The sequence below is a fragment of the Nuphar pumila genome, chromosome 3 (assembly GCF_984573655.1).
Source record: "Nuphar pumila chromosome 3, dmNupPumi1.hap1.1, whole genome shotgun sequence".
NCBI classification, from domain to species: Eukaryota; Viridiplantae; Streptophyta; class Magnoliopsida; order Nymphaeales; family Nymphaeaceae; genus Nuphar; species Nuphar pumila.
In genome coordinates this window covers 10,094,078-10,110,203 of record NC_143251.1, presented here as the reverse complement: position 1 = coordinate 10,110,203, position 16,126 = coordinate 10,094,078, and the positions used below count along the sequence as shown (strand labels likewise).

Here is a 16,126-nt window from a genome sequence, read left to right as displayed (position 1 = left end):
TTTAACGCAAAACAGAGACTAAATTAAAATAACTGAAAATACTAAACTCAATCTCAATTCTGAATTATCTACCTGACTGGCTAATCTCCAAGGCCTTCCCCATATCTATAGGGGAATCCCTAATCTAATAACCTCTAAAAGATAAAACTTATCATAATTTGGATATTGAATCTAATATATCACCCAATATCTATTACAATGACAAAAATATCCTAACTAAAATAAAAGGGATCTCAAATGATCGAACAAAAGAAATGGACCCCGTTCCTGCATCATTCTCCTCCAATTGGAGAACGCTTACGCTGTTTTCAATCTTGCTCAACTTCAAAGAACCCCAAAAGTGATGCAATCTCTAGCGAGTGTGGATCCAGAAAAGCTGATAGTAGTAGGATCAATTTTGCTGGTGATTCAAATAGAGGGAACATCTGGACCATGGCGTTCCTTGTTCCTTGGTGTCTGGTGCAAAATAACTCCAAATGAATCTGCTTGTGACATATGATCCATGGTTAGGTATTCCTGCTGCAGTGGGAAGGGGTTCTGGCGGGGCGTTCTCCGTCAGTGGAGATGAAATCGACAAGGGATGCACCCTCTTTTCCTCTGTTGTGCACGTCAGCATCGTTTTCTATAGGCAAGGGGTGCACTTGCCGTGAGGTGCCCTGTGTTGGTGTGGGGTCCGGCATTGGTGTGGGGTTCGGCTGGCCGGATCTACTGGTTGGCTATCTGCCGTGAAGGGTAGGGAGAGGGGGAGGCGGTGAAGGACAAACCGGGGAAGGTGGAGAAACCAGAGGAGGATTCACCGGTGGTGGTGGTAGTGGATTTGTTGACGGTTTCTGATCTGATTCTGCAGTTTGTTGGTGGATCATCTTTTCCAACAACGCTAAGTCCTGCTACATTAAATCAATTCTTTTTTTTTTATCCTTTCACCTAATTGATCTAATGAAATATCTTCTTCCCACTCGGTGCTCAAACTATGAGACATCACGAACATGCGATCGAAGTGTTGCTCTGATACTAATTGATGTAAATCTAAAAGGCTCAATTTATGATAAAACTACCCACACTACAAATTATGTAAGAAAGACAAGAAATAGATTTAGAAATGTGAAAATAACTAAAAAAATGCAGGAATTTAATGCAAAGCAGACAATAAATTAAAATAACTAAAAATACTAAATTCAATCTCAATTCTAAATTCTCAACTGGACTGTTTAATCTCCTAGGCCTTTCCCATATTTATATGAGAAGAATTCTAATCCTAATAGAGTCCCTAATCTAATAACCCTCTAAAAGATAAAACTCATTATAATTTGGATATTGGATCCAATACGTCATCCAATATCTATTATAATGACTTAAATAAAAAAATATCCTAACTAAAATAAAAAGGATCTCAAATGATCCAATGAAGGAAATTGACTCGGATATGCATCGCTCGGTTCCTGCATCATTCTCCCCGGGTTGGAAAAGACTAACCCTCAAGTCTTGATCTCGCTTACGTTTTTTCCAATCCCGCTCAACTTCTAAGACTGACCCTCAAGTCTTGATCCCGCTTAAGCTTTTCATCCCCACTGACGAAGAACGCCCCGCTGGAACCCCTTCCGGCCTATAACATGAATACCTATAGTTGGGAATTTCTACCGTGGCTCATATGTCTCAAGTAGATCCATTTGGAGTTATTTTGCACTAGCCACGAAGGAACGACATGGTCCAGATGTTCCCTTTATTTGAATCACCAACAAAATGGATCCTACTACTATTAGCTTTTCTGGATCCACACTCGTTAGAGATTGCATCACTTTTGAGGTTCTTAGAAGTTGAGCGAGATTGAAAAAAGTGTAAGCGGTATCAAGACTTGATGGCAAGTCTTCTCCAACTCGGGGAAAATGATGCAGGAACCGCGCGATACATATCTGGGTTCATTTCCTTCATTGGATCATTTGAGATCCATTTTATTTTAGTTAGGATATTTTCTTATTTGAGGCATTGTAATAGATATTGGATGATGTATTGGATCCAATATCCAGATTATGATAAGTTTTATCTTTTAGAGGATTCTTAGATTATGGACTCTATTAGGATTAAAATTCTTCCCCTATATAAATATGGGGAAGGCTTAGGAGATCAAACATTCAAGTTGAAAATTAAGAATTGAGATTGAAGTTAGTATTTTCAGTTATTTTAATTCATTTCGTGTTTTGCATTAAATTCCTGCATTTTTTAATTATTTCTCGCATTTCTAGATCTATTTCTTGTCTTTCCTACATAATTCGTAGTGTGGGTAGTTTTATCGTAAATCGAGCCCTCTCGGTTTACATCAATAGTGGATCTCTTATATTTTTCTTCTTGAAATCGCACATTCAGCAGGAGAGTTTCGCATTTCTGATTCTTTTAAGAGATTGATTGTAGTAAATCATGCGAGAATTGATTGCATTCCAGATTCCTTTCCCTTATATTGGTTTATTTATGACATTTGCATTGACCTGGACATTTCTCTTCCTAACCTTTTATTAGGGGTCTCTATTTAATGAATATAAAAGTTGACCTTGCAGTGTGTTTATCCATCTATAGTTTTCTGCAATGGGTGACGTGCATTCATAATGCGAACTTCTGATGTCTTGTGAAACACGATTGAAAGAATGGTAGAGACAATTCGAGAGAGAGCATGGTTGTTGGTAATAAGCATTTGACATACTTCCACCTGCGCTGGAACATGTATATTGTTCCAGAAGAGTCGATTCATATGCTTGTACGTGAAGCTTGTAGCTGATGCATAAATACATGCACATTCACTGTATAGGCTTAAATTCCTATACACAACGCGTAGATGTGGGTGTTGTAGTGTTCACCTATGATTAGGGGTGTGAACGGGCATGGTTTACCCAGACCCGACCCGAACCAAACCCTTTAGGGTACGGGTATGGTGATAAATAAGAAGACCCGATTAAGTCCGATTAATACATCGACCTGGGTATAGTTTGTGAAAATTTATACCAGAGCCGAACCTGACCCGAGTTCTGATTAAGATCTGCAAATTTTCAATGTAAAAATGAAAAAAATATGATTTTACTGGGTTTGGTTCATGTAGTTCTTATCGGGTCCGGTATGATTTTTCTTATAGTGAACCAGATTAGACTAGGGTCCGGACCCAATACCATATCTGAAAATCTGGTCCAAGTTTGATTCCACTTGGGTCTGAACCAAACCTATCCCGTTGACACCCCTACCTATGATTGCACACTGCAAACTTGTGTAGAGCTGGTAAACGAATTGAGCAGCTTGTGACTCGGCTCAGTTCGGCTCATTACAAACTCATTCGTGATCGGTTTATATAAATGGCGAGGCAAGCCACGAGCAGCTCGTTCAGCTTAAACGAGACGGGCTCGCTCAGCTTGGGCAGGCTTGTATAGATAAAATATGTATATATTTCATGTGTAATTTATATTGTTAGTGTAACATATAAAGAGAAGAATGCCTAGGATATAAATATAAAGAGAAAGATGTATGATAAATATATATGAAATATAAACTATATAAAATACATATAATTTTAAGTGCAATATATATATATATATATATATATATATATATATATATATATATATATATATATACTATCACAGCTAACATGGACTATTTTACATGAGCTGAGTCACGAGCTTGGTCAATTGGTAAACAGGCCGAGCCCAAACACGCCCTGTTCGGTTCGTTTACCAGCCCCACTTGTGTGTATCTGCAGTAGGTGCATTTGTTGTTGTGGATGTGACATCTGCTCCTTGTCGAATATATGGTGCAATCTTATTGTTCTTGGTCCAGCTAGCTCCTCCATCCCGGAGTTGATAATCAACATGGCATAATTGTGGTTAGGTGTGTTAAAAGTGTATATACATAAATGTACATGTATATTTAATTATATATAATACATGTATATTTATATATTATTTATATTTTTCCTTTTTCTTTATTTATTTTGTCTTTTTAGGTTGTCTAGTTCTTTTTGAACTAGACTCAAACTAGTCAGCATTTTCATGTTGACTAGTTTGAAGAGCCGTTGGATTGGAGCTAGTCCAACGGCTACAAATAGAGCCGTTGGACTAGCTCCAACGACTCCTTTAGAGCCTCTTAAAGTCATTTCTCTCTCTCACTCTTATGTGTATAAATAGGGGTAACTCCCCTCTCATTGGAACAATGCTTTTTAAGCATTTTATGTTAATGAAAAAAATTTATTATTTCCTTCTTGAGTTCTCTCATTTGTGCCCTTTTGTGGGTTATGATTAAGGTGTCTTTAATAGACACTTGTTGTGAGCATTTGTGCTTTTGTGGAAGATCTTCATTTCATTACATGGTATCAGAGCTTGGAAGCTTCTAGATCTTGGAAAGTTGCTGCCTCGTTTTCTGTGCCATTTTTAGCAAGAAGTTGATTTGTCTCCTTGTTCGTGATTCAAGTATTCTTGTGCTTACATAGTTGAAGAAAGAAGTGGTTCGAAAGATTGTTGACTACTTAAAGATCGTGAAATCGTGATTGTGTTCTTGCTCTTTCTCCTTTCTCTCATATTTTCTTTTCTTTCTTTTTCTCTCTCATCTCCTTTCTCTTCCATTATAAGAATGGATGACAATGATAAAGTCACCATCATGCCCATAAAACTAAATGATATCAATTTTGTGATGTGGGCTTCAATTATGAAGCACCACATTTGGGGGAAGGGGTTGTGGGGGTTACTAAATGGTTCTGATTCAGAACAAAAAATAATTCTCACAAAAATTGAAAATGAGAAAGAGGTATCTCTCACTGAAGGAGAGAAAACTAAGGTATTAACTATATATGAAAAAAATGGAAAAAATGGAGGATGGGGCATGCCAAGACCATGTCTTGGCTAATTAATAGCGTAGATATCAAGAAATGCTTTAGTCTTGCAAAGTTTCAACATGCCAATAAGGCTTGGAAATACCTTAGAAATATGTATTCTCTTAAGATATTGCACATGTGTATAATTTATAAGACAATGTGCGAATTATGACCCAAAGGGACAAAAGTATTAGAGAATACTATAATAAATTGTCCCAACTTTGGGGAGACTTGGTTCTTCTTGAGCCAAAGTGGTATTGTTTGGAAGATATCGAGCTTTGCCAAAAAAAAACTTGATATAGAACATTTTTACTAATTTGTAAATGGTTTGAGACCAGAATTTGAAACCACCAAATCAACCCTTTTATATAGAGAAATTTTTTTCTCTATTGTTGACACTATTAAGGAATTAATTGTGGAGGAAAATAGGTTAAAAAAGCCTGGTATGACAGGTTTAGTCATGTTATGCTCGATATTGAATTCAGAACTTGCCTAACTGACACTGCTTTATTTGTTAAGATTTCTGATGTAGGGATTCTTCTTCGTCTTCTTTATGTGGATGACATGATCATCACTGAAGAAGACAAAAAAAAAGTTGAAAACATTAAAAAAATTCTTAAAAATCATTTTGAAATGACTGATCTAGGTTTATTGAGATATTTTTTAGGAATTGAAGTTGCTTATTCTCCTCGAGGTTATTTATTATCTCAATCTAAGTTTGCTTTTGATATTGTTTTCAGCTCTAAAATCACAGATGATAAGAGAGTTGATACTTTAGAGGTTGTCAACACCAAAATGCGAATTGATGATAGAGAACCTCTTGAAGATCTCACTCCTTACCGACAACTTATTGGAGCACTTTCCTATCTCTAAATTACTAGACCTGATATAGCACACGTTGTACACACAACTAGTCAATTTCAGCATGCTCCAACTTCTGTTCACATGAGATCAGTTTTGCGTATTATTAGATACATTAAGTCCTCTCTTTCTCAAGGCCTCTTCTTGTCTGCTTCATCTTCATTAGATTTGATTGCTTATACAGATGCTGATTGGGGAGGTGATCTAAATAACAAGCACTCAACCACTGTTTTTTATGTTTTCTTAGGTGAATTCTTGATTTCGTGGCGGTGCAAGAAACAACAGATGGTTTCTCTTTTGTCAATCGAAGCTGAATACCAAGCCATGCCCACCACAAAGATGGAGGTTGTTTGGATCAGAAGACTGCTGATTGACATGGGAGTTGAAGTGACAAAAGCCTCACGCATGTGCTGTGACAACATGAGTGCAATCTAAATTGCCAGCAGCCAAACATTTCATGAACTCACCAAACATATCGAAATGGATTGTCACTATGTTAGAAAGGAGTGTATCTACATGAGACCATTGATCTGCCTTATGTTACATCAGAATACCAATTAGCAAATTTCTTCACCAAACCTCTCACCGCTCGATTGTACCGTAAGTTTGAGGGAGAGTGTTAAAAAGTGTATATACATAAATATAGGTATATATAATTATATATAATACATGTATATTTATATATTATTTATATTTTCCTTTTTTCTTTATTTGTTTTTTGTCTTTTTAGGTTGTCTAGTTCTTTTTAAACTAGACTCAAACTAGTCAACATTTTCATAGTCAATGTTGACTAGTTTGAAGAGCCATTGGAGCTAGTCCAACGACTCCTTTCTTAAAGACATTTCTCTCCCTCTCTCTTATGTGTATAAATAGGGGTAACTCCCGTCTCATTGGAACAATGCTTTTTAAGCATTTTATGTGAATGAAATAAATTTATTATTTTCTTCTTGAGTTCTCTCATTTGTGCCCTTTTGTGGGTTATGATTAAGGTGTCTTTAATAGACACTTGTTGTGAGCATTAGTGCTTTTTGTGAAAGATTATTTCATTACAAGGTGCTCCACAATGGCTTGGACGGTATAGAGCGCTGGTGATGGGCATGGCCTATGGGCCTCACTGAGTTGTGCGTGAGTATGACCTGCATGGACACATCAAGTAATGGGGGAAGCCAGGGTCAGTCCTGTACCACCGCCCATGCTCCTTGGCCTGTTTCTCCTTTCAGCTTGGCTTCTAAAGGGGCTGGAGGCTGTGAGTAACTGGGCTGGCAGTGCATATAAAAAAGGGAAAGTAAAAAAAAAGAACACCCTAGGATTGATCAAACCCTGGGTCTCATGCGAAGGCCAAGAAATTGGATGTGAAGTCAGGTATGCTAAGTTCATTCTACCCAGCCCAGTGTGCATCTCTAGCTCCTATATCTAGTATGATGTTTACATATACAGATATTTCTTTGGTGTCTATATGTGCACCACAAATTTGGTATCGATGAGTAAAATCTCATTATTCATGCATTTTTAAGTAATCTGACCACATAGATGGATTTATTATGGTTTATTTACTCTAAATTGCCCTTTAAACCAATACATTTAAGTATTAAAATGCATTTTCGGGAAGGATAGAAATGAATGGCTCGGATAGCGCCAAAACATGACCATCAAAGCTTGCATGCTCAATTTGTTAGATGGAAATCCTGTTTTACACTGAATGGACCATGCTGAATCCATCCATAAGGTCCAATCTACTTGGAAATGCATATGTGAAGTTCTACACATTGATATGGTACCGACCACATCACATCTCTCTCTCTCTCTCCTCTCACACACACATATGCATGTGTTTCTGCAGCATGGTACTTGTCTTGGCATTGAATATTCTTATTTTCATGTGCATATGTGTTGCTATATTTCTGGTTTCTGCTTGTGGTGGGCAAGTGGTTGACATTACAAAAAACATCTTCTCAGGTTCGTGGAATATGTGTCTGTGGAGATACTGGGATAGCAACATCCTCTAGAGATAAAACTGTTAGGTTTTGGGCCCTGCATTCTGATCATGGATATACATTGTCAAAAACATTGACAGAACATACTAGTTTTGTGGGACCGCTTGCTTGGATTCCTCCTTGTAATGATTTTCCAGAAGGTGCAGTTGTCTCTGGTGGCATGGACACAATTGTCTTACTTTGGGACTTGAGCTCAGCACGAACTTTGCATAGAATGAAAGGTCATCAGCTCCAGGTCACAGGTGTTGCAATAGACAATTGTGACATTGTTTCTTCATCTATTGACTGGTACGCGATAAATTTTATTGTCTATGAGTCTTATTGTCCTTTTCTGCAACACATAATTTTCTGCATTTGGTTTAATTGAGCTCGTCTGTTGATGTTTGAATGCATCTGTTAGCTAGTTAAATGGGATAAACTGTTGTGTTATGCTCTCCTTCCAATAGAATACCCCTGTTTACCACATATATTAAGGCATAGTTGCTTTTCCTGTACAACTTCACAGAATTGTGAGAAGGGATCTGACTTGAAGCCATACAACCCAATATCTTCTTTAATTTGTTGTTCTAATTCCTCCACGCGGATTCGTAAACATTCCATTTGAATATGGTGTAGTTTGGTTCATGTTTTATTGTGATTTTCTAAAAAAATTGTGATAAATATCTATAAATGTAAAAAGAGAGTCGAACTCATATCATAAAAATGATAAATTGAATTTACTGGCTGTACTTGTTACTATGATTATGGGTGGTGTACACTGTACTGGTGATTTAATCATTTCATGTTTATGTTAAATGTTTTCGTTTCATATACTAATGGATATGTTTTGAAAAGCCATATACCAATGGATGTGCATTGTAATTAAGAGAATTCCATTAGTCAGTATTTTTAGAACAATTTGCTTGTTTGATTTTGGTCTTGACTGTTTATTCCCAGCTATAATAATTTATCTTGCTTGAAATGTTTATGCAGTACCATTAGAAGGTGGAGGAAAGGACAACTTGTTGAGTCTTGGGAGGCTCATAAGGCTCCCATTCAAGCTGTTCTAAGGCTTCCATCGGGGGAGCTTGTTACAGGTTTTATTTTCTTTCAATTTTTTTCCCTTTCCCTCTTTGGTGATGTGGCAACTTTTTGAATATAACTTGATAAAAGGGTATATTTCCTAAATCCTCTCTGGGAAGACAGACTTCTTAGTTTAGTGATATATTTAGGTGGCTGAGTTACATATGACAATTGCATGTTTTTTTATCATTGTTGTTGATATTGTAATCTTGGGTTTGAATAAGATAGCTGGATCAGTTAGGCTAGTACAATCTTACTAGTAGATCTTGGGTTTGAATACCATCGAGAACCTCCCCCAGCTTGACCATAGAAAAAAGTGGCATTCTGATCTTTTATTGCCACAAGCTGTCTGTGCCATAGTTGCCAGAATGGGAATCGAAAACAGGAAGCGGTACAAGAATCAGAATTGGGAAGTGGGAAGCGAATCGGAAGCGATATGGGGAATCATTCGGGAAGCAGTATAAGAAATTATGACTTATGAGAAATAATGATAAAATGATGGATGTAAGAAGACAACTTTTAAAGAATGAACTTTTTTGAAGAAAAAAGAAGTATGTGAAAATGAATAATTAAGAAATAATGTCCACAATTGACAATTCTATCATCTTATTAGAAAAACTACCTAAGATCATTTAATAGAATAACTAAATAACACACAATCAATAAAAATGAAAAACCGTTTATTTCGGAGTTTGGATACAAAGCATTGAAATAATAAAAAATTTGTGCAACAATCTATGTGTAACTCATCACACATATTACAGTTCTAAGAAACTTCAACTAAGCCTAACAACATAATCAACTACTATATGATACCTTTAAACAATAAGAAATGTACAAGAGTGGTCAATGTTATATATATAATATAATATTTATTTATTTAGATATAAATATATCATATGTTAACAAAACAACATCTAACAACATATAGCTAATTATGCATTGCTAACGCTTTCATATTATTGTAGTTAGTGAATATAGCAATTGTAATATAATCAAGCTGCATATAAGATGCATAAAAGCTACTGAGTTGTGCAAAAAGTAATATTAATTAGGCTGATAAGCTATTTTTCCTCTGTTCAAGAATTCAAAAATTTGAAGTTTTAAACAAATGTAGCTATATTATGAAACAAAGAACAAACTGCAATTAAGAGAGAGCACAACAATCCAACATGCGCATAGAAAAACATATCAAACTAGATATGGTAATTCATAAAATAAAAGGAACTATTTTTGCAATCAAAATAATAATGTGCATGCATTTAGTTGAGATGAACAAGAGAAAAAGAGGGGCCTATGGCTGCATGAGATAAAATCACACTACAAATAGTGAGGAACCAGAATTCTTATATATGAGGAATTGATTTCCTCAACTTGAGAATTAAAATTCCAATGAAAATAAAAACTCAAGTATGGAAATCAAAATTCCTACGGGTGGGAATTGTGATTCCCATCACATGGGAATCGTGAATTCCATGCATAGGAAGCATGATTCCACACTGCTTTTGGTTCCCGCTTCCTGGGAATCACGATTTCCACCTTATAGTAGTGCTTTCGGTAACTATGGTCTGTGCATTACATCCATCTATATGAGTTTTTTATTCACCGAGTTTAATTAAATAAAGTTGTTAGCTGATGAAGATTCATATAATGGCATAATATCAGGGAATGCTGTTATTTTACCACCTGGTATATATTACTTTTAACAATAGTTACCAAGAAACAAAATGGATACGAGAAGCAATGCGTGAAGCAGAAGCTGAGAAACAAGTAAAGTAGCATGAAGTGAGAAGCAGGATAAGGTTATGAAGCGGTTATGCAAGTACATGAAAAAATGAAAAGGAAACACATAGAGAGCAATATGAAGTACGGGCGGAGGCAAATAAGAAGTGATGTAAACTCAAATTGTTGCAACTTTTTTTTAAAAGTATTTTTCAAAAGGTATTTTCAATAAAAATGGTCAGTGTAAACTGTGCATCAAATTATAAATAACCGGTTCACACTAGTGGTGAAGTCCGGGTCGAACTCAGGGAACGGGTTAAAACCTCGTACTCCAAACAAAACAATCTTTATTGCCTTAAAAGTAAACAAAGCGCAATTAAACCTATTACATGTGTTTGAGCGAAAATAAAATTATTACAACCAGATTAATTAAATGACCTAATGCCTTAAAAAAATACAAAAAAAATAAAAAAATAAAATTTGCAAGTCCTCGTTTGCTCGCAATCTAGCTCCTGTTATCCGTGCGTGTATGGCCCTGGTATGCTTATCACTGTCACGTTCTAATAGAAATCAAGAAGCTCACGCCCACCTACAAAACTCAAAACCACATAAGAACAAAAGCAACTAGACTACCTATTCTAGTTACGGTTAGTTGCAATAAACTAATAATTGAATTGAATCTAGAAACAAAAATCTATATGTATCTAAATCTAAGGAAAGGAAAGGAAAGGAAAGGAAAGGAAAGGTCTAAACTAAAAAAAAATTATTTAGCACACGGTTTGCCAAATCGCGATTTCCAAAACCAGTTTTTTTTATTTGTAACTCAATATGCAGCAAAACTGTGAGCTACTATGCTAAACTTGTAGAGAGATGCACCGAACGCTAGGTAGAGAGAGAGAGAGAGAAGGAAGAGAGAGAGAGAGAGAGAGAGAGAGAGAGAGAGAGAGAGAGAGAGAGAGAGAGATGGCTGCACATGAAGAGAAACTCGTTAATTAACATTAGGGCTCTCTCTATGTTAAATAGAGAGAGGCCAAAATAATAAATTACATCTAAGTCCCTTATTTAATAAAAAATTCAAATAACCTCCCAACTAAGAAGGTTTAAACTTAAACCACCTACTTTCAACAAAACTAATACCGGAAAAGTAATAAACTACTAATTTATCACAACAACAACAACAACAACAACAACAACAACAACTACGCCTTCATCCCAAAACAATTGGGGTCGACGATATGAACCAAAAAAGAAAATCATTCTGGGTCTTCCACATGAATCCTTCTCCTCCAATCATTTCTATCCAACGCCATGTCCTCGGTGAGGTTCAAAGCATTCATATCCTTTCCTATCATCTCCATCCAAGTCTTCCTTGGCCTACCCCGACCTCTTTTAACTAATATATTTTCCCATTTCTCCATCCTTCTAACTGGAGCATCATTAGGCCTTCGCCGAATATGTCCAAACCAGGTCCAGCCATTGCCCTGCTAAAGGATGATCTACAGATCAGCCGGCAACTCAGAATGGGCGATTGGGCTGGCAGATCTGCTGGCAATCAGGCCGACAGATCAGTCAACTGATCAAGCTACAGATCGGCAGTCTGATCAGGCTGGACTTCGGCTGGCCTGGTCTGCTGACAGATCTGGTCGGTAGATCTGTGTAGCAGATCTGGGTTGGTCTGATCTGTATAACAGATCTGGGCTGGCAGATTGGTTCTGCTGATCGATGGCAAACCTGCTGGCCTGATCTGGTGGGCAGATCTGATCTGATCATTAGATCCGATCGTCAGATCTGATATAAAAAGAACAAGTAAAAAAAAAAACTAAACTATAATGTGGAAATAATCTAATAAAAAAAACTAACCTATGCAGCAAACTAACAAAAAACAAACAAACTAATGCGTGAAGAAATTAAAGAAAACTAATTTATATGCAACAAACTACAATAAATAAAAATATAGTGAAAAGGGGGAGAAGAGACTCACCTTGGGTTCGCCTCCGACGGACTTGGGAGAGAAAGAGCGGCCTTCCCTCTTCTCTAAAATGTGTCATGCACCTTTGGAGATGAGCTTCAATCCAAGAGAGAGAGAGAGAGAGAGAGAGAGAGAGAGAGAGAGAGAGAGAGAGAGAGAGAGAGAGAGAGAGAGAGAGAGAGAGGCATGAATTCCAAGGAGGGAAAAGATGGCCCCCCTTTCTCTAAAAATCCTTTTTAAAATATGGGTTAGGGTTAGAAGGGTTTTTTAGAAATTTTCTTGAAAAGACTCTTAATTTCAATGATTTTCAAAATGCTTCAATTTAAGATATTATTTCTAAAAACATGTTAAAAACTAAGATATTTCTCAAACACAAGTGGGTCAAATCTGGAGTTTTAAAATTTTACCCGATCTATTTATCGGGCTCGATCCAAAAGTCTTCCATTTGCTCCAATTTGCTCATTTTCACTCCAAATTCGATGGAATTCGACACAAAGCTCTCCTGTACGACAACACATTAAAATTGACTAAACACGGCCCTTTAAACCTTGAATATGCGCAAGATCATGCATAAAAATATGAATAAAATATGCGTGATCACAAATCTAAAACAATATAAAACCAACTCACAAACTTGTTATAAAAATTTATAATTTTCTAGTATGAAAAACATGGGAAGTGAGGGGGAAATGAGTGGGAAGTGACAAGAAGTGAGAGGAAAACTTTTTTTTAAGGGAAGTGAAAGAGAATCGATTTGGGAAACGACGAGGAAACAGGCTTCCCAGTAAAGGGAATTGAGTTTCCCATATTTTGGAAGCAAGTTTCCCAAAGGCTTCCCCTTCTTTTGGATAAGCGAGCTTCCGGGGAAACAAGTTTCTGCATGTATCAAGAAGCTTCTGGTAACTATGCTTTTAACTTCGTAAGGGTCTGAAGCTGATTGTTATTTTTGATTGACAGCTATAACAAATGATGCCAAGCAAGACATACCTGCACTAGGAGAAAAACCTACCAAATAAGGAGATTCATTTTTGGTGATGAAAAGCACAATTGGTTATGAGAAAGTTCATATTAGAACCAGGGTGAAACTGGGTTAGTGGGTCCATAGTTTGAGCAGGATTTGACCCATATATGAACCAAAAATAGGCTTTGTATATTTGGATAAAACTTGCACTATTCTTGTTGGACCCTGCTGGATCAATCGAATTTGACCTGTTGCTTTTCCCTATATAAAAAAAAACTAGTTGCTTGGATGTACTGACATTCAACACATTTGACTTGGTTTAGTATTACCTTGTCAAAATTTGAAACTAGGGTTCTGCTTATGGAGATGGAATCAGTCCTAGTCTCTGACCCAGATTTTCTTCTCCAAGAGTTGAGTCTGGACTGACATCAACATTGTTCATTCCGGATCTTATCTGCAATTGCTCATGAGTGAAATGTGTCTCCTGGTGGCACAAAAAAAAAACAAAATTCACTGTCCACCTACATTTTCTTCTCTTCTATCCTTGAGAGATGCACCAAGAGAGTGTTAGCTGCAGCTGATTGATTGCATACATTATGTTTTACTGTTCATCACTTATATTTCCATCGTACTGCATCTGCTCCTGCTTTTGTTTCTATATTTGTTGCTTCTTCAGGGTCTGTATGGTATTGCTTATGATGGTTTTTGGAATCTCATCATCTTTTGCGGTGCTTCCTTGACTCATGGGTTATGAGTTGCTTGATCATGTGCATAGATTAGGCATTGGCTCGGTCCAGCCTGACCAAACCCTGACAAGGTTTACTTATCAGGTATTTGAGGTGACTTCCCAACCTGCCTAAGCTAGTTGTCAGGCTTTGTGGCCAGACTTTCGTTTGGGTTTAGAGTTTAGACACAAACCTAAGCCTGTGATTTGTTGGGTGGCGAAGTGGACATAACTCTGTTTTTGCCACCTCTTTTATTTCTGGAGCACAGTAGAGTCCTAATATATTGATAAGCTCAATGTTCAAGAATGATGACAAGAAAAGAATTGCTTAGTTTGGATTCAAAAAATGAAGATGATATCAACGGAGACATATACTGGAAAAGAAGAAGAGCAAGTTTCTAAATTATGTCTAAAATAATCAGTTGACTGCAGGAATGTCATGTAGTTAGATTTAGACCTGAATAGGTAAGGGTATTGGATTGCTACGTATGGAGCTGTCAACATTCATAAAGGATACTCTGATATTATTGTAAAATCTTTCTTACTTTTGTTTTCTAAATTCAAATGCTATTTGACTTTTTTGTGTAAATAAAGAATAAAAAATCATTTCCTCTTTTCTCTTTTCCTTTTTATATACTATTCCATGTTTTAAAATTGTTTTATTTAAACTGTTATTTTTGTTAAAAGCATGTCCAAACCTCCAGGCCAGATCCTTACTTCAACATTTTCATATGGTCTGCACTTAGACTGGTCTGAGGACTTGGTCTGTGCTTGCGGCGTCCAAGATGCTTGCTTCAGCCTGGCCTTTATCGAATCCTTACAGCCATGTGGTCCCATCTACATGAAACTTTGGTATCTCAATGCAAGTGATGACCATATAGGCATGTACACTCCTTGTCTCAACTAGTAGTCTCGTTGCTAAGGATGGACTGCCTTTAACTGGTGGTGCCTATTGTGATGTTGCTCATATCGAACATGTACATGGAACAAATCTGCAAGACCACAAACTGCTGAAAAGAAAAAGAAAAAAAGAAAAAAATTCTTTGTTATCTATTTTTTTGCAGTTTCTAACTTTTAATTTCTCTTGCATTTGGGGCTTAGGTTTCAGGTGACTGAAGGGAAAAATAATGAATTGTGTTTTCCTTGTTATATAGTTTTTGCAGTTCTAATATGTTTTAGTCCCTCTTCAATTAGGTTCAAGTGATGCGACATTGAAGCTTTGGAGAGGGACAACATGTACAGGCACTTTCACTGGGCATGCAGGTTAGTTGTTGTACTCTTTCATAATTGAGCTACCATTCTATTGCATCAGGTCATATGATTTGGTATATACCATAGTCATCGATATTGGTGATAGAAATTCTGATATTTTAAGGTAGCTGATATGATCGGAAAAATTTCACGATATTCAGAATATCGTGATATTATATGATACTTTTGCAATTTTTTTTAAAAAATATTATTTTTATATATTTTAAGTTCAGTTCTTCTATTTTTGTTTCTTTTGTATTTTAAAAGCTTTTGAAATTTGTTTCTTTATGTTTTTGTAAGAAAAATAATAGAAAACCTAGTCTTTCTTACCATTGTTTATATTTTTCAATTTTTTAAGCTTCTCATATTTTCCACCATTTGGAAATATCTCCAAGAAATTACCTTCTTAAAGGATATAGGTGACTATGGTATATACCACTTCTCATCGTATCAAGTGAGAAATAATCTCTAATAGCATATTCAGATGAAACCATCCTAGTTACTTGGTTCTGAAGAATCTGAACAAGTGCAAGCTTTTGCGTTTCCTGTTTATTAAGTTTTGAATGACTTTTCATTGTTGAAATCTTGAACTCCGGAGAGGAAACATGCCGTAGATATTTTTCTTGGGGTTGCTATTATTTGTTTTATTCCCAGTCTTTGAAAGTGGTGTCAGAAAAAAACTTCAGCTTTGCACTTATGTAACCAGTCTTTGAAAGTGGTGTTGTAGTCTTTGCCAATT

The 16,126-nt window shown here is 36.3% G+C and overlaps 1 protein-coding gene across 1 annotated transcript in view; it reads left to right on the top strand.

Moving 5' to 3' along the window:
- Positions 1-16,126, top strand: part of LOC149841910 (uncharacterized) — a 112,603-nt gene that overhangs the window by 574 nt on the left and 95,903 nt on the right. The window contains exons 2-4 of the mRNA XM_089998772.1: positions 7,661-7,986; positions 8,671-8,774; positions 15,331-15,399. Of these exons, the coding sequence (XP_089854898.1) occupies positions 7,661-7,986; positions 8,671-8,774; positions 15,331-15,399 (499 nt within the window). The remainder of the gene's footprint in view (positions 1-7,660; positions 7,987-8,670; positions 8,775-15,330; positions 15,400-16,126) is intronic.